The sequence below is a fragment of the Solanum stenotomum genome, chromosome 4 (genome assembly GCF_019186545.1).
Source record: "Solanum stenotomum isolate F172 chromosome 4, ASM1918654v1, whole genome shotgun sequence".
NCBI classification, from domain to species: domain Eukaryota; kingdom Viridiplantae; phylum Streptophyta; class Magnoliopsida; order Solanales; family Solanaceae; genus Solanum; species Solanum stenotomum.
The window spans coordinates 48,275,504-48,294,738 of NC_064285.1; the positions used below are offsets into that span (position 1 = coordinate 48,275,504).

Here is a 19,235-nt window from a genome sequence, read left to right on the forward strand (position 1 = left end):
TAAAGGTGCCAATGTAGCTGCTGAAAGAGTCCCAATCGATCCATATTCATAAATGTCCGTGAAACGCCGTCCACACATAGCCAATCAATGTAAGTCCTTGGAACCAAATCGAAAACCAAATTCAAATCGCGAAGTAGAATTAGTGTCGTCGATGTAACTCGTGAAACCGTAACATTGGGGAAAATAAGGATAACTAAAGTTGAAGCAAGCGTATTGCCTAACTAAGGCCCAAACTATCAGACTCAAGTCTTCTATACCAGTCTACAGGGATCTAAGCCGGTCGAGCGACGTCGGGGCAAAACTAAGGTCTGTTGGATCCGAATAATGTATTTCTAAGGCAAGCCCTAGTCAAACCTAAACTAAGGCCCAACATTCTTCAAATAAACAATAATTAAGCATGCAAGCACTCCGCATAGCGAAGAGGGTCCATTAATAACACAAAGCATGCTCACAGTTACCCGATAATTCCCGAAATAGGCCGAAAACATGATTTCTTAACACCTATGCAGGATTCAATAACTACCCAACCCAAATCCCAACTAATCAACATGCATTCACATTCTCGAGCTCAATCTAAGAGAGGGAAACCGTAGCCTACCTGTAGGCCGATCGCACGCGCTCCAAAATCACTCCTTCGGAGCTTTCCCTTTCCGAACGTCCTCGAAACGCTGCCCCGCTATCAAAAATAGAGTCACAACGTTAATACGGTCATTTAGACACCAAAATCACAACAAACGGAGACGGGTCAATTTTAGAGTCAAAACGAGAATCGTGGGACCCGCGTAGGAAATTCTGAAATTAACCCCAAAAGTGGGTCCTAACCAGTTTTCCCAGCTCATGTCCCAAAATGGGACACAATTCGGGGCTCGGGAACAACACAATATCAACATGCAACTAAAACCCAAATTTTCTCAAAAATTAGAAATGGGACAGCAGTGTATTTACCAAAAATGAGCGGTCTACAGTAAAATCTGACAACACCACAATGTTCTCCTCGAAAAACCACTCAAAGATAGTCTCAAAAATCACCAAAATCGGATCTAAAATGGCTAAGAAAACAAGTCTCAAAAATTCCCAAAATCAAGCTCACAAAAAGGGTCTGGCAGCAGGTATTTTTCGAAAATTACCTCAAACGGGGACTCCAAATCACTATCCGAGCTCACCGTTGTCCTCGAAAAATCTCACAACTTTGCCTTTTGGATCGCCCAAATCAGTTTAGAGATGAGAGAGTTATGAGGGTTTGAAGTTTGGGAAAGTTAGCTGATTTTCTGCAATTTATTGCAGAATTTTCTGCAATTTCCCAAAACTTAAAACTCCGACGGGGTGCTCCGAACTCGTTCGGAACCCCGTGCACGCAAATGAGATATGCAACCATACCAAATTCGATATTCCAGACTCAACGGCGCAGTCGAAATTTCCATCAGAGGTCATTTCGATAAAAAGTGGGTCCCACTTCCAAAAGCCATTTTAAGTCAAAATCCACAAAAGGGCTCGGATAGATATCGAAAACCTCCAGACACAAAAGAAGGGTCAATCTAGACCAAACTCGACATTCCGGAGCTAACCACGCTGACAGAATTCTCATCCGAGCGCGTTTACTCAGAATGTTGACCAAAGTCAAACTTAGGCTTAAACTTAAAGTTAAAACGCTTAATCGCACCGACTCACACTGAAAACCTCAGGAGTCATGTCAACCATGTTACTAGCCTAAAATGACCCTTCCGGAGCTGATGGAATCGTCAGAATTGGATTCCGATGTCATCTTCTTGAACTTTTGATCTAAAATGATCGTTCAAGGTTCATAAGCTCCAAAACACAAAAACTCGCACCAAGACCAAACGAACGACCAGGTGACCGAACTGTCAGTCCCAGCAAGTCATAAATGACTTGGGGTTGCTATAGGAACGCTCTAAACGACACACAGAAGGCAAGACACAGAAATGACCATGAGGGTCATTACAATATGCTGCCTCCCCCCCTGCCTCATATCCCGCTAAAATTCGAACTCACTCAATGACAATAAATCACACAAAAAAATTTAAAATGTAAGAAGAAGAAGAGTAGAAGATTAAAAAAAATTATGGTTGAAAAATGAGAGGAAGCCTTTCTATATATAGTAAAAAAAGGGTAGTATGAACAAATGTTTTTTGTGTCTTATCTGAAAAGTCATGACATTTCCGAGAAGTCACAACCCTTTGGAAAAGTCACAACTCTTTGGAAAAGCCACAACTCATCAAAAAATCGCAACCTTTGAAAAAAGTCACAACTTATCGGAAGAGTCCCAACTTATCAGAAAAGTCACAACTCATCGAAAAAGTCAAAACCTAAGTTAGGGATATTATAGTAATTTAACATTCAAGTTAGGAGTTCATGCTTTTAAGGCAATATATAAATATATATATATAGATAGATATATGTTGTATATGAGTCATGTTATACTTTTGAACAACAAGCCTTTAAAGGTTAAATTGGGAGTTTGAAGTTAAATTATTAGTTAATGTATAAATATATCCTTTTTTAACGAACTAATAAAGATAAAATGTTACATAAATTAAAGCGGAAAAAATACATTTTTTTTTTTGAGAATATTCAAGTGATCATCATTCACCTATTGTTGCACTGTGGGCTCCACCTTGAATAATTTAAACTCACATATGTATCATGTGTGAGATTTCATTGATATCACTTAATTGTAAACCTCATAAATTAAAGCGAAATAAATACATATATTTTTTTTTGAGAATATTCAAGTGATCATCATTCACCTATTGTTGCACTGTGTGCTCCACCTTGAATAATTTAAACTCACATCTATATTATGTGTGAGATTTCATTGATATCACTTGATTGTAAACCTTGTAACTAAAAGAAGTAATCAAGAATGTGGAAATTGAATATTGCTAAAGGGCAAGATGTATCATATTTATACAGCACAAATAACTACATTGGGCGACAAACATGGGAGTTCGACCCAAATGCTGGAACGATAAAAGAACGAGCCGCGATTAATGAGGTTCGTCAACAATTTTGGATCAATCGCTATAAAGTCAAGCCCAGTAGCGATCTGCTTTGGAGAATGCAGGTTTATAACTGACTATCTTCTATTTTCTATTTGATTTTCTTGAAGATTAAGATTATGAAATTAGTTCACAACAATATGATTAGTGCAATTTGTTTAAGTTCACGAGTTAGTTATTTGCTCATTAACTAACTCAACCATCTTGACCTGTCCAAGTTTATCCCGTCTATAAGTTTGACTTATCTTTTGAAATAACTACATATGTCGCCAAATTGATTCGTCAAGTTTCTTTTATCAAAAAGAGATTTAGTTTTAGTTTTGTTTGGTAATTAATCAAATTATGATAAATTAAAACTTGATCAATATTAGACAAAGTGAAATAAGTCAATTGTTTAAGTCATCTAGATTCATTTATTGGTTCAGACCATTTTAAAATGTTTAGGAAATTAGTTTTATCACTTATAAAATATTATTAGTTTGTAGTCTATTTCATAAAATATTTTTATTTTTATAAATAAATTAAAGAAATTTTTTTTTAATATGTCATCAAACTTTTAGTGAATGCTCATTTATGTCATAAGTTAAAAAGATTGACTCATTTATGTCATATTCATCATGCCATTATTTGAAAAAAGGAATTAAGACAAATATACTCCGAATTATCATAAATGGTATGTTAATACCCCTCCGTCATACTTTCAGGACATTGATATCCTTATTATCTAATTTTTGGGTGTATATAACCTTTGGACTAACGGAGAGACACGTGTCTCAATCTTAAAGACGTGCCCGAAATTTATTTGATTTTTATACATAATTAAAAACCCACCCAAATAACTTAACACAAACACCCAAATTATAACCCAAAACCCCCAAAAAGAATTCACTTTCATTCAGCCATCTAATTTCCTAAATCAGATTGTTTCTTTCCACCGAGATTTTCTTTGTAGGGGATTGAGCAATCTTGGAAGAAGCTGAACTAGATGGCGACATGAAATTCTTGAAACCCTTTGCCAGTGATTTCAATTTCGTTGCTTTGGATCCATTCTCCTTCTCGTTGAATCTGGAAAAAAAAAATCTACAAAAAAAGAAAACAACAAAGTAAATTAAGAAATCTTTGCAATAATTTTTTATTTTTGTCTGAAAATCTATGTATATTTTTGTGGACTCCATAGCCATGCCTAAGTGAAGTCTGATGGGGGTTTAGGGAATTTGATGACTCTCTCATGAACTATTGCACTTCACTGAGCTTATGGGCACTAAACAAGTTTCCTCCTGTACTCGTTACATATAAGCTTGAATCCATTATAACTATGATGAATTGTAGTTTTGTTCTTTCTGGCTTAGTAAATCAAAATCGTAATGAAAATTATATTGTATCTATTTCAATTGATGAGAATCTATTTCAAGAATATTTCTAATCCCCTTACCATGAAAAAATGATTTTAGCTCGAAATTTTCAATTTGATTGTAGACCACTTTAAAGCTTGAAGCTTTGTTCATTAATGGTGGTAGCATTTTCAACTCCTTTCAACAATAACAAAACAATTTGAGTTCGAAATTTTCGATTCAATTGCAGACCTACTTTTATGCTTGAAGCTTTATCCATCAATGGTGATAATATTTTCAACCTCTTTCAACAACCATAAATTAATTTGAATAAAAAATTGAAATGAGGTCTCTTGATTTTCATGGAAAGGACATGCTCTTGTGTCTTTGTTTAGTGATATGGTAGTTCAACTCCTGGAAAATAATATTTGGTTGTTCAAATCCCCTGCGTCTCAACACAATATGTGTGCAGTTTCTGGGAGAGAAGAATTTCAAACAGAGAATTGGAGCAGTAAAGTTAGAAGAAGGTGAAGAAATTAGCGAAGAAATTGCCACAATTGCTTTGCGCAGATCTGTTAATTTCTTCTCAGCTTTACAGGCTACTGATGGCCATTGGCCTGCTGAAAATTCCGGTCCTCTCTTCTTTCTTCCACCTCTTGTAAGTTTTTTCATTTGGATTTGTAAAATTCTTTTTAACAAATTGGAACTGCTAAAGTTATTGTCCCCCTTCAAAATTCAGGTTATGTGTCTGTATATCACTGGACATCTTAATACTGTTTTACCAGCTGAGCATCGTAAGGAAATTCTCCGGTATATTTACTGTCACCAGGTATATGACGTAATGTCACAATGACTATACTGCTCAATCAAAATTAACTTTGCAGATTTTTGAAGAATTTAACTTAATTACAATGACATGTGTATAAGTTAAACTTTTTAGCCGGTTATACTGCATCTTTATGTTATCATCTCAAGATACCATACACACTGGACAGCTCGTGGTGGAGTCGGAAATTTTATCGAGGGTACTAAAAGATATAGTTTTTTTTTTTACCCTCCCTAGGAGCTCCCACCCCTTTTTCTCCCTTGGTGACTCGAACTCGCAACCTTCGGTTGAAAGTGAGGGGTGCTTACTATTCGAGCAACTTCCTCTCGTCTAAAAGATATAAAATTAGACACAAGTAAAAAATAAATAAATAAGGGGACTCAACATATAGAGCGTGTTTGGCCATACTTTTTTTTGCAGTCAACTCCCTAAAAAACGTTTGTCCATAAAATCCGGAGTTTAACGTTTAGGAATTCGAAAACACAAAAGAGTTGGTTTCACTTTTTTTTCCACTTCAAATTACTCACAAAAATTTAAAAACCAACTCTAATTTGTATTTGTTAGAACAAGAATAGTATATACAATCTACTTGAAAAATGATTGTAATGTAAAATAATGTCCTAGTTCGAAAGAGAGTCTAATATAGTATCTATAAATAGGGTCTTAATATAATAATGTAGATACACAATTCAATAATATTTTTCTCTATATTTTTCACATGGCATTAGAGCTTCTACGATTCTGATAGAGAATCAAACTGCCAGCGGGGGACATGACTCATATATGCTGCCAAAAAAATCATACTGAAAAAGACTGATTTGAGAAGCATTCAGGACAAGAAAAGTAGTCACCTTGCTTCTTTTTGGTGGCTTCTTAGATCCGCGAGGGGTATGACTCATATATGTCGTCTGTCTGGCCAAAAAATAATCATGCTGAAAAAGATTGATTTGAGAAGCATTCGGGACAAGGAAAGTAGTCACGTGCTTCTTTCCGGTGGCTTCTTTGATCCGATTTGCGTAGCACTGTGCATCTTTCCGGTGATTACTTTCTCATATCTGATTGTGTAACACAGTGCATCTTGTCAGTGACTACTTTCTCATATCTAATTTGCTTAGCACTATTTATCTTTTCGATGAATACTTTCTCTTATCTAATTTGCGTAGCACTGTTTATCTTTTCGGTGAATACTTTTTCATATTTGATTTGTGTAGCATATATGAGTTGCGCAACGCCGTGCATCTTTTCAGTGACTCCTCATATATGACTTAAATAGTTTTACATTTCGTCAGTGTTGTGCAAAAACCAACACCACCTCAAGGTCTAGCAACCTCTAGACATCCAAAGCATTCCTTACATTTACCAAGTCCCTCATTGGTCCTCGTATTAATCACATTTGTAACAAGCTTTGTACATATGACCTGCATGCACCAACTCGAGAGAGAGTGTTAGAATAGGAGTAGGGACAAGAATGGAATATAAAATCCTACTTGAAAAAAAAAATTATAATGTAGTATCCTAGTTGGAAAATGAGTCTAATTTAGTGTCTATAAATAAAGTCTCAATGTAATAATGTAGATACACAATTCAATAATTTTTCCCGATATTTCTCACAGTATTTATAGCCAATTACAACTCCAATTTTCAGATATCATTTTTCACTTTGTGCAAGGAATTGGAGAGAATAACTTGTATATTATTCAATACGTAAACATGTATAAATACAAGCTAACTAAGGAAAGAACTAAAGAGGAAATCCTAAGACCATCTCCAACCCAACACCAAATTTACACCAAATTTTACAAATTTGGTGTTTTGAGCTCCAACCCACACCAATTTTTACACCAAATTTGGTGTGTGAATAGCATTACACCAAATTTGGTGTAACACTATTCATCTCACCAATTCACTTTTTGTATATTTTAATATTATTTCATTATACAAACTTTTAATTAAACATTATATAAATTGTATGTTTAATTAAATCTCTTGTATATTTAATTATTTTTTATGTAATAATTTTATAATATTAATTTTAGATATAAAATTTAGCTTTGTGTAAATTAATTTTTCTATGTATGACTTTTAAAAAAAATTAAATTTATGTTAATTCTACTATAAATTATAATTTGATATAACTACAATTAACCTTCACAAAAATTAAAAATGCAAACATTGCTCATTTTGAACTACGTAATGCATTAATTGAACATTTATGGGAGCACCGTAGTGATCTTGAAAGTTGAATATTTATGTAGAATTTAAAATATTTTTTCCAATTATGTAATGTTTATTTGATTGTATTTCATTAATGATTTCACATTTATTTGTATTATACATTATTATGTATAATGTATAATATTTGCTAGCAATTTATATTATTTAAAAAATTATGGTACAAAATAATTTTATATTAAACGATTATAAAAGGAAATAATATGAATTATATATGGTGAAAGTTTTAGAAAGAATTTGTTTTATGAAATAAGAAAATATAAATGAAATAAGAAATAATAATATAATAATGAAGAGAGAGAAAAATATACCTTTTTGGTGTAAAATTTGGTGCAGTGGGTTGGAGTTGATTACACAAAAAATAGTGCTACATGGGTTGGAGATGATGTGCTATTTATCTATATCTTTGTACAATATCAAGAAACAAATATACATATATTTTGTAACACTTTAAAACAAAAACTACTTTTTTTTAAATATACCGACAATTTTCATGGCCAAATACCCCCATAGCATATACACATAAAACTAAAATTTTAACTTAGCTAAACAATATAATTTTCCAGGAAGGAGTGTCAATGACACCCCTTAGCATAAGGTGGCTCCTCCACTGGTTTACACTGTCAGCATTTTGAAGTTAAACTCATTTCTAAATTGTTGATGACGTTTCAGAATGAAGATGGGGGATGGGGTTTGCACATTGAAGGTCACAGTACTATGTTCAGTACATCACTGAGTTACATATGCATGAGGATCCTTGGAGAAGAACCAGATGGCGGTGAAAATAATGCGTGTGCTAGAGCAAGGAAATGGATTCTTGATCATGGTAGTGTCACTGCAATTCCTTCTTGGGGGAAAACATGGCTCTCGGTATGATTAGATAACCTTATAACTTTTTAGAAGAATGTATATTATAGTAGGATTTAAGTTATATACACTGTTGTTGAACTTATTGGTTATATACTACATGCATGCCTCTGCACTTATTGTGGACGGTTAATTGAAGTTATCATTTAGGTGACCTGATTTTGCAAAAGTTCTTTCTTATGGTTAGTAATATAAGGGAAACTAGTTAAATTATATCATTCAAGTACTAAACCTTGTAGTGTCATGTTAATGCCTTCTTGCTGACAGGGGCGGAGGCAGCATATAATGAGGGGTTCATCCGAACCCCTCGGCAAAAAATATTACTATTTATACATGGTTAAGATTATTTTTTAGGTATGTATAATAGATGTCGAACCCCCTTCCACTAGTTCGTGTGTTTACTTCTCAGATTTTGAACCCCCTTATTAAAATTTCTGGCTCCGCTACTGCTTGCTGATAAATCCTCTTTCTTCTCATTCAGATTCTAGGAGCTTTTGAGTGGTTAGGAACCAATCCAATGCCTCCTGAGTTTTGGATTCTTCCATCTTTTCTTCCCATGCATCCAGGTTGGTCTTTTTTTCATTGCTCATGCATATGCATCCTAAAATAGTCGGTTCATTTCGTTGTAGCTATTAATTTTAGGGATTTGCTATGTAATGTTTTCTGGTTGATGCCGTTCTCTATTGGTGTCGATATATTGATCTTCCAAGTGTTTTGACTCTTAATTTAAATGCAGCAAAAATGTGGTGTAACAGTCGAATGGTCTACATGCCAATGTCTTATCTCTACGGGAAGAGATTTGTTGGTCCAATCACGCCTCTCATTTTACTATTGAGGGAAGAGTTATATGATCAACCATACAATGAAATTAACTGGAAAAAAGTACGCCATCTATGTGCAAAGGTAAGACTATCAAGGGTCGTTTGATTAACGAGACTAGAAAAATATCTCGACATAATATTTGATAGTATTTATCCCTTTAAAACTGTCTACAGACCAAATGAGTCCTCAGTGTTGAAGTTGGCATAGATATCTTATTATTTTCTACAAATGCTCACACACAAACTTGTTGCTGCAGGACGATCTCTACTACCCTCATCCACGGGTTCAAGATTTGATGTGGGACAGTCTCTACATGTGTACCGAGCCTCTATTGACTCATTGGCCTTTCAACAAGCTGAGAAATAAAGCTCTTGAAGTTACCATGAAACATATACATTATGAAGACGAGAATAGCCGATACATCACCATTGGATGTGTTAATAAAGTATGACAACTTATTCATTTTGGACAGATTACAAAATACCTGCATTTTCTTATCAACTTCAATCGTTTGACACTTATGTAACATATGGATGGTGTAGGTATTGTGTATGCTTGCTTGTTGGGTTGAGGATCCAAATGGCAGTTATTTCAAAAAACATCTTGCTCGGATTCCAGATTATTTATGGGTAGCTGAAGATGGAATGAAAATGCAGGTTGGTTGATCCAAATTGTTTTTTGTAAGCAAGGAAATCATACTATTTCACCAACCACAATGAGTTAAGAAATAGGATTTCTTTAACACTTAACGTGTGTTTGTAAAATAAAAAGAACTTGCCCCTTCTCCTATTCTGAAGTGATGCAACAATTTTTACTGAAATTGATTAGTGTTTGTCATTGAATTGCAGAGTTTCGGTAGTCAAGTATGGGATACTAGTTTCGCAATTCAAGCATTATTGGCCAGTGAGATGAATGATGAGATATTAGATACTCTTAGAAAAGGGCATGACTTCATAAAAGAATCTCAGGTTGGATGTTTAAATCATGATTCATGAGCATAACAGCTCTCTCAAAATATGGACCTTATTAATGTAAGTGACTTCTTGCTAGGTGAAGGACAATCCTTCTGGTGATTTTAAAGGGATGTATCGGCATATCTCAAAAGGATCGTGGACTTTTTCGGATCAAGATCATGGATGGCAAGTATCTGATACCACTGCCGAAGCATTAAAGGTATCTAACCATTCAATGAAATAAGATTCAAACTTCTTGTAATTACTGAAAAGTAAAAAGATGATAATGCTAGTAGATTGCCTGATATCTTCTTAATTTGGTTTCTCTAGTGCTGCCTTTTTTTCTCTACAATGCCTTCTGAATTAGTTGGTGAGGCGATCGAACCTGCACGACTGTATGACTCAGTGGATGCTATTCTTTCCTTACAGGTAAAACCTGAGAAATGTGTCTAAAATCATTGGTCATTTAATCTGAAGTTGTCTGCTGATTGTACGAAAATTCCAAGTGAAACCTTTAACACATGGCTACCTTAAATTCATCTTTTTTGAGTTTAGTCATTCGTGATTTGGCTCATTTCTAGTAATATTGAGATTCATTTGAAATAAAATTACAGAGCAAAAATGGGGGTTTAGCAGCATGGGAGCCTGCAGGGGCCTCAGAGTATTTGGAGGTAAGTAAAATAATCATATGAGTTTGAGATTCACGATGTAGGAATTTTATCTAAGTGCTTCATTTCAAGGTTGTTAAAAACTTCAACTTCTTCTACAGTCATCCAGACCCTGAATATTTAACTTTCTTGTTCTGTTTTATTCATTGACAGTTGCTCAATCCTACTGAATTTTTTGCGGACATTGTCATTGAGCATGAGTAAGACGTCTCTAGTTTCTCTCTTTCCCTTTAGCTTTTTTCCCATTGCTAGTCTCCATTATAATGCTTCACACTGATTACATTTCAATCCAGGTATGTTGAGTGCACTGGCTCATCAATCCAAGCACTTGTTTTGTTTAAAAAGCTATATCCTGGACACCGAACCACAGAGATTGACAATTTTATTGATAATGCTGTTAAATATTTTGAAGATGTGCAGAAACTTGATGGTTCATGGTAAATGATATTTCTCTTGTGAGCCCTTAAACTTTCTTCTGTATCGATACATACGAAATGATTAATCGTGTCAACATACAGGTATGGTTGCTTGGGTGTGTGCTTCACTTATGCCTCCTGGTTTGCTCTTGGAGGACTTGCTGTAGCAGGCAAGAGTTACAACAACTCTGCAGCCGTTCGTAAAGGCGTTGAATTTCTGTTACGAACACAAAGGTCTGATGGCGGTTGGGGAGAAAGCTACCATTCTTGTCCAGACAAGGTAATGTAAAAGCCAAAAAGCTACGAAAAACAAGAATAACAACACCTATGTCTCAGTTTGTGCACTGTTGAGGTCGATTTATGCTATGTTGCTCAGAATGTCACTTGGTGCGTGTCGAATCCTCCAAAAGTAGTGCATTTTTGGACCATCCGACATGGGTGCAGCAACATTTTTGGCGAGTCTGAGCAACATAGGTTATTTGTACTCTGGACATGCATCCATCCTACTCCATTTGGAACCGTTTCATTCTAATACTGAATAATTTAAGTATAAAGAGAAAAGGTAACTGTGACTCGGATTTGTATTTGATCAAATAGGTATACCGAGAGCTTGAGACAGATCACTCAAATCTTGTACAAACTTCATGGGCATTGATGGGATTGATTCACTCTGGCCAGGTTAATTCCTTTTGTTTTCCATTAGTAAATGCTGTAATTTATTTCACAAATTTTCCTATTTGGACAGGTTGATAGAGATCCAAGGCCCCTCCACCATGCGGCAAGGCTGTTGATTAATTCTCAGCTGGAAGTTGGTGACTTCCCACAACAGGTAGTTTTTCTGCAAATTACAAGCTAAACAGAGGAGACTAGAATGAAGTAGACTGTATTTAAACAAAAAGGACAGATGATTCATATAGTCCACTCAAATAATCTGGTCGCATATGTTTGATAGTATAATGAAGCAAGTTCTTTCAAAAACTGGCAAAACAATATCCAAAAAAACGGAGATCACTAAAATTAGTTTTATCAAAAAAATTGCTTTTATCTGACTTCATAAATATGTGCAGGAAATAACTGGAGCTTTCATGAAGAATTGCATGTTGCATTATGCAGCATATAGAAATATATTTCCATTGTGGGCATTGGCAGAATACCGCAAAAATGTCCTATTACCATTAAAACACAACTAAATATAAATATATATTATGTTATGTTATATCTTAAGAAATAAATAAGGTAGTTTATTGTTTCTTGTGTTAATGTAAGTGATGTAACAATGTCCAAAATCATAGCCTAGGTTGTTGTTGAATATTTGGTATATATACATAATTTGTGAATAAAGAAAAGGGAAAAAGGACAAATATACCCCTGAACTATTGTTAATGGTATACAAATACCCTCCGTCATACTTTTCGTTCATCAGTACCCCTGCCGTCCAAAAATCAGTGCACAATTGCCCCTCCCACTAACAGAATAGTTATTTGGTACACGTGGCGCAATCCTACGGCTCAACCCGATTTGATCAATTATTTAACCCAAAATTTAAATACCCGCCCATTATCCATTTAACCCGTCCATTACTCATTTAACCCACACAAATAAAAACGACGGCGTTCTTTTTAGCAGAAATTGAAGAAACAGAGCTCACATGTCTTCACAGGTGGCGAAAGCACCTTGTTGAATTGCACAGTGATTCATCTTCTCTCTAGTTTGGTAGTAATATCTAATTGAAGAAAAACGTGTGTTTCAGGAAAAAAATAAGAAATTTTAGGTAAGAGCTCATATAAAATTTCAACATATTTGGAGTGATTACTCCACTAATTATAAATTTTATACGAACTATGTGAAGAAAAAATTTACAGATCTGGACAAATGATAAAAGGAATCGAGAGGCGGAGATACGTGTGCGAGTGCTTTTTGACCTTTTCGTTGAGACAAACGAAGAAGCAGCCAGCAAAATCAGAAATCAGAGCGAAAATCATTTATTTTGAGAAGATAAATTCGCAGAAACACCTAAAATTCATTGCACATATACAACTTCTGAGAATAAATTAGAGATGTATTCGACTGAAAAACTAGAGATCTTAATTTCTTCATAGATCTACGCTTCCTCTTTAATTTTCAACAAATTAGGTAAAGCGCAATTTATAATTAACAAATCAAACTTTCACACAATAAAATTACTGCAAAGAAAATTAATTAATCGATTACCAGCTAAAGTTAATTGGATTTACTTCGAAAAACAGCTCACCTATTCAATCTTCCACATGATTTACAAGTAATTTTCAAGCTATAAGTTGCCACCAAACACAAGCTCAGGCAAAAAAAATCCTCAAAAAACGCATACTAAACATGACAAACAATTTCCTCAGCAAAATCATGTGAACTACTAACAAAAATCTTCAAATAAAATCATGCAAACGGGTATTGGGGCTTTTCCTTGAGGTTTTTAGATAGTTTATTTGTGTGGGTAATGGGTAAATTAGGTGGGTTAAATGGGTAATGGGCGGGTATTTAAATTTTGAGTTAAATAATTAATCAAATCGGGTTGAGCCGTAGGATGACGTCACATGTACCAAATAACTATTTTGTTAGTGGGAGGGGCAATTGTGCACTGATTTTTGGACGGCAGGGGTATTGATGAACGAAAAGTATGACGGAGGGTATTTGTATACCATTAACGATAGTTCGGGGGTATATTTGTCCTTTTTCCCTAAAGAAAATTACAAAAATAATTTTTTTTTGTGAAACACAATTTTTTTTTCTTTCTAATTTTGGTTTCATATATTACACTCATAAATAAATTGAAAAAAAATGTCTTTTTATGATTTTGCAGGGAACTAAGAAAATTAGAGTGTAAAAATCATTAAGAAAAATAAAATAGGATATAAATTACAAAAGAATACGTAAGGATAAATTAATGTGCAAGTTACTCATGATTAAATTCTCTTCGTCCTTTTCGATTGTATCAATCAATCCTAGGTGTGACTTAAAAGTAGGGGTGTGCAAAAATCGATTTAACCAATAAACCGAATCGAAAAAAACACTATTGGTTTACTGATATTGGGTTATTGGGCTAACGGTTTTTAAACGGTTTTGCAAACTTTTTTATTGGGTTATTGGTTCGGTTTCCGGTTTTATAGTTTTTGTTAATGGTTAAACCGATAACTCAATAAGACTCTACTAAATTTACTAGTCTTATTGTTAATGGTTAAACGATTGTTACTTTCACACTTTTTCCTTTGAATGTGTCTAGTGTCTAAACTTGTAAGAAAAATGATTGTTACTTTTATGATTATTACTTTCATGCCAAATGCTGGAAAAATCATATGGTTTATTTGAAAATTTTCTTATTGTGTATATAATATATACGAGTATTTTCTTATTGGTTAAACCGAAAACCGAACCGTTAAGTACCATAAGCCGATTAACCAAAAACCGATAAGAAATATATTATTGGTTTGGTTATCGGTTTGAAGTATTTACAAATCGAAAACCAATAAACCGAACCAATAACACCTAAAACCGAACCGAACTGACCGATGCGCACCCCTACTTAAAAGTCAAATATCTGTGGAGGAATTTCCCTAGATAGTTAACCATGTCTGAGAAATTATCTAGTAATATTACTTATGTTTGTTTTAGGATTACAATATCACTTAACTTTACATATTTTTCCCAAAATATACTTGACAAAAAAAATATTATTCTCTCTCCTATTGGGATGACATGTCACATTTTCATTTTTTCTTAAAAAATTTAACTTTTAAAAATAACTCATATGCTATATTCAGTAAAAAAATATTTCTTAATTATTTATCATTTTTAGTTTAGCATATTAAGAGAGAGACATTTTTTTTTCTATTATTACATTTAACATTAATTATTTTTCTAAGTCATTTCTCAATCATTCCTTCTTTAATTTCTTAAAGAATATGCAAAGTGCACACTTTTAATGGGATTTCATGTCATATTATTCTTTTTTTATAATATTTTTTTAATTCTTTTTAACTGGAAAATTTAGTTTCTACCCCTTCCATCCATGTTTACATCTTTACTTGTTCGGTATTAATTTGACATATCTCTTAAGAAATAATAAATATAATTTTACTATATCAATTTTTTAAAATAATAAATTTCAATTTTAAAAAATGCATTGGCAAATGACTATAATTAATAATAAGAGTGAAATTAGGAAATAAGTAATAAATTATCACTTGATTTTCTAAAGTAAACAAGTAACAAATGAATAATTATTTGTAACGTAATGAATAAATAAAAATGGACAGAGGGAATAGTTGCTAGAAAAATAAAAGGAGTTAGTTGTAATACTCTTGATTTTTTATGAGTACATGAAAATTGTCCTCTAATGTCACTTTTTTGTTTTTTTGTTTTACTTTTACTTGCTTTTAATGTTCACCTTGCACATTTTATAAGAACTTAAAGAATGAATGATTTAGAATAAATAATTAGTGTTAATCGTAATAACAGAAAACAAATGTGAGTTGTTTAAAAATGTTCACTTTGCATTATGTAAATATTATTTTTACAGAGTATATCATATGGGTTGATTTAAAAAGTTAAATTTTTAATTATTAGTAAAATGGAATAACGTGACATAGAAGAGAGAAAAATATTTTTTTGTGTCAAGTATATTTTGAAGAAAATATGTAAAGTTGGGTGATATTGTAGTTCTAAAATAAACAAAAGTAATATTATTAGGTAATTTCCCAAATATGGATGACTATCTAGGGAAATTACTCAATATTTATGTTAATCCTAGCTAGGATAATACGGCCTGATTTATTTTGAGTTTAATGACTTAGAACTAATTTCTCTAAAAAGTACGAGTTAGATGCATATCACAAAATTCAAACCCTACCGTTTGTCATGAACAAAGACGAGTTCATGAAACTTATGCGCCAATAAGAGTCAAGACATATAACAATAACAATATCTTAGAATAGTTCCATAAATGAGTTTTAGGGAGGAGGATATATGCCGACCTTCTCTTTGTATTTAGTAGGGACAAAGAGGTTGTTTTGATCAATAGATCCTCAAGTTAAGTTGATATATATATTTGTCTACAATAACAACATATCTAGTGAAATTTCACATGTAGTATCTAAGGAGGATAGAATGTATACAAACTTTATAATTATCTTGGAAAGATAGAGAGCCTTTTCTAGATAGACACTTGTCTCAAAAGAAAAAAAGAAATTCGAAGCATGATTATTAGCAAATAAGATGAAAAATATTAGCAGGATACAAAGTAAATGAACAACATATAGTAATGAACACCGAAGGACAAAAAAATCATGTGATTCCTAAATAATATTAGTAATAAGGAGAAAGAGAGAAGAGGTTAGGCCCCTGCCTCCTCACACATGAAGTGCGACAACACATGACTACCTACTAGCCTTCTATCATAATCGTCATCTACCATATTCTTCTTATATAGGGTAATGTCCTCAAGCCTTATAATCATCGTCTATCATACCTTCTTATGTAGGATAATGTCCCCAGTAAGTTAAAATTGTGTTGTGTCCTGTCTAATCACCTCCCACTCATATTTTTCTTCGGCCTACCTCTACCCTTCGTAACTTCTATCATAGCAAAATTTGGAAAGATTTTGACAGCAATGAAAGATGTGAAATTTCGTTGTAGGCGTTTGACCTAGTGATACCATATCACGATATGAAATCGTGAGATGAAATCAACGTTTGGACATGCGATTTTATGCTGATTCTACCTCATGATCGTATATCATGACATGAAATCTCATATTCTCCAAAAATCATGATTTGGTAAGATTGAATAAATAATTGAGGCTATTTTAATAGTTTTACAACTTATGAGGTTCTTATGTTTATGAGAAAATATACAACACAAGAATTTCATATCGCATGTCCAAACAAAACTTCAATTTCATCTCATGATTTCATAGTATGATATCATATCATGATTCTATATCACATGGACAAATGGGCCAATTGAGGCACTTTTTTAATGTTTACGGTCTATAGACACAAATAGTAGAAAGTTTGTGGTAGGCACAGTTCTCAAAAGTCAAATTATATTGGTTTATAATTGGCCGCCTAGGATATTTTAGGTTGTGTTTATTGTTTTTATTCAAAATAATTTGAGATTGAGACAGAATTATAATTATTGTTACAACCTCCTCGAGTTCCAATCCATAGTCAAACAAACACACCTATGTATGTTTTAGTGTTTAAGAAAATGGATATTGGCCGCACAATCAAGGTAGCTCATGCAGTGAGAGTTCTTTAAGATTTCATATGAATAAATGGAAATTCATTTCTTCAATCAATTTGAGTCAGTAACGTCGTTCAGCATGTAGACCTAGTGTTGGAATGTATGCGTCCACCAATGATTAGAGGACCAGGTCCTCAGAAAGAATTAAAGTGCGGAAAATAAATAGCACAATGTAGATCACGCTTAAGAGTTTTATGTGGAAACCTCCTTGCTCAAGGGAGTAAAACCACGACTTGTCACAACGGATTTTCAATTGTTTTCACTAATCTCAAGCAAAAGTGAATACAGATTACAACCACAACAATGAGACCAAACTCTTAGTCCCACACTAAGTAATACTCCTATTACTTACCGAGCTAAAGCAATGCATCCATTGCCCACTATATTAACTATCACTAATTAATATAGACTTCAAACCGTAAGACAAAAAGTTAACTCTAAAAATGTTCTTACCCTCACTACACACAAGAGTTTGAAACATTTCTTATAAGAGTGAAACGAATCCTACAACTTTAGCACATTACAAGCACTCAAGAACAACAACATACACAAATAGCACTTCTTCTGTTGATCAGGTCCCTTGTTGTATGTGTTCTTGTTGAAGATGACCTTCTCTTTGTAAGCTTATGAATTTTCAGAAATTCAAATCTTTGTTTGCCAAATCTTATGTTTGTGTCTTGTGAGAAGTGACTATATCAAATGGACGCAAACCCCTTGGGACAACACCATTGGCTGAGAGCCTGCTTCTCTAAAAAGACGTGCACCAACCACATTAGAGTTAGCAGATTTCTGACAGCTATCTTTTCGTCTCTTTCACGTTCGCAGTCTTTCTGGGACCAGGTCCCTTGCAGTGTTTTCTTTGTGAGTTCTTGAAAAGACTTGCTAGCTCTCTCTCTTTTTGAATGAATAATGTTTTTTGTTTATTGTTGTATATATCAGTCACCAAAAAAGGTTTTGATCACTGAAACAAACAACCTCGTCCGCCTTTCGTATTGGTGAAGTACGCTGCACATTTCACCAACCAACCCGACAAGACAGCTTTACACCATTTTGAATCTGGAAGGGAGCACGTCTCTGCTAGGCACCGGGTCCCTGCATTTGTGAGGATCATCAAAACACCTAGAATACAACACCTAGACATTTTGAGGGTGGACTATATAACCTAGGGGCCAACATTGAGTTAGCTTAAGGTAATTATCATATTTTACTCTTTGTTTCAAAAGTTAGCTCACAAGATGATACTTGTGCACACCTAAAGTTGGAGGGCATAAATATAAAATGAAGCCAAGTTAAAAGGTTATATGTATTTCAACATATTTTTTTGTAAAACGTATGGCCAAACACAATTTCAACCCGACATAATACATAAATAGACATTATAACTTGGCTTTAGTTGACCTCTATACCCTCCAATTTTGGGTGTATACAAGTAGAAACTCAAATTTGTATAAAATTGAACAAGTAGACACGAGCATCCTACGTGACATAATACATGTATGATGCAACGTGGACATAAATTGTCATGTAGAACACCACATAAGATGAATGTGTCTATTCGTTCCATTTTATATACAAGTTTAAGTGTCTAGTTGTGAGCCCCAAAGTTGGAGGGCATAGATGAACCATTGAAGCTAAGTTCAAAGGGCATATTTATGTATTATGCCTTTCAACTTTGGCTCTAACTTTTAAAGATTCCAAATAAAATAAATAAAATTTGATATTCATGGCCAAAAGCCCACTTATACAATTTCTGAACAATTGTTTAAACGTTTTATGTCTTATTTTGAAGAGGGATGAAATGAAAATTAATTAAGGTATAATATATAA

At 33.7% G+C, this 19,235-nt stretch overlaps 2 protein-coding genes across 4 annotated transcripts in view; both read left to right on the forward strand.

The window, feature by feature from the left end:
- The window catches only part of LOC125862056 (beta-amyrin synthase-like), a 511,253-nt gene extending 499,725 nt beyond the window's left edge, over window positions 1–11,528 (forward strand). Inside the window, exon 6 of the transcript XR_007446017.1 lies at window positions 11,485–11,528. The gene's annotated coding sequence lies outside the window, so the exon portion shown is untranslated. The remainder of the gene's footprint in view (window positions 1–11,484) is intronic.
- The window catches only part of LOC125862054 (beta-amyrin synthase-like), a 513,447-nt gene extending 500,986 nt beyond the window's left edge, over window positions 1–12,461 (forward strand). Inside the window, exons 1-18 of one of the 3 annotated variants that reach the window (XM_049542027.1) lie at window positions 3,920–4,120; window positions 4,821–5,006; window positions 5,088–5,177; window positions 8,079–8,276; window positions 8,755–8,839; window positions 9,010–9,176; window positions 9,352–9,540; window positions 9,638–9,751; window positions 9,944–10,063; window positions 10,146–10,268; window positions 10,379–10,477; window positions 10,663–10,719; window positions 10,870–10,916; window positions 11,010–11,153; window positions 11,235–11,412; window positions 11,730–11,810; window positions 11,878–11,961; window positions 12,200–12,460. In XM_049542027.1, coding sequence (XP_049397984.1) covers window positions 5,091–5,177; window positions 8,079–8,276; window positions 8,755–8,839; window positions 9,010–9,176; window positions 9,352–9,540; window positions 9,638–9,751; window positions 9,944–10,063; window positions 10,146–10,268; window positions 10,379–10,477; window positions 10,663–10,719; window positions 10,870–10,916; window positions 11,010–11,153; window positions 11,235–11,412; window positions 11,730–11,810; window positions 11,878–11,961; window positions 12,200–12,322 — 1,896 coding nt within the window. In that variant the 5' untranslated portion in view covers window positions 3,920–4,120; window positions 4,821–5,006; window positions 5,088–5,090 and the 3' untranslated portion in view covers window positions 12,323–12,460. Of the gene's footprint in view, window positions 1–3,919; window positions 4,121–4,820; window positions 5,007–5,087; window positions 5,178–8,078; window positions 8,277–8,540; window positions 8,628–8,754; window positions 8,840–9,009; window positions 9,177–9,351; window positions 9,541–9,637; window positions 9,752–9,943; window positions 10,064–10,145; window positions 10,269–10,378; window positions 10,478–10,662; window positions 10,720–10,869; window positions 10,917–11,009; window positions 11,154–11,234; window positions 11,413–11,729; window positions 11,811–11,877; window positions 11,962–12,199 lie in introns of those variants that run through there. The other 2 variants (XM_049542029.1, XM_049542028.1) reach the window with 2 other exon arrangements.
- Window positions 12,462–19,235: the final 6,774 nt, after the last annotated feature.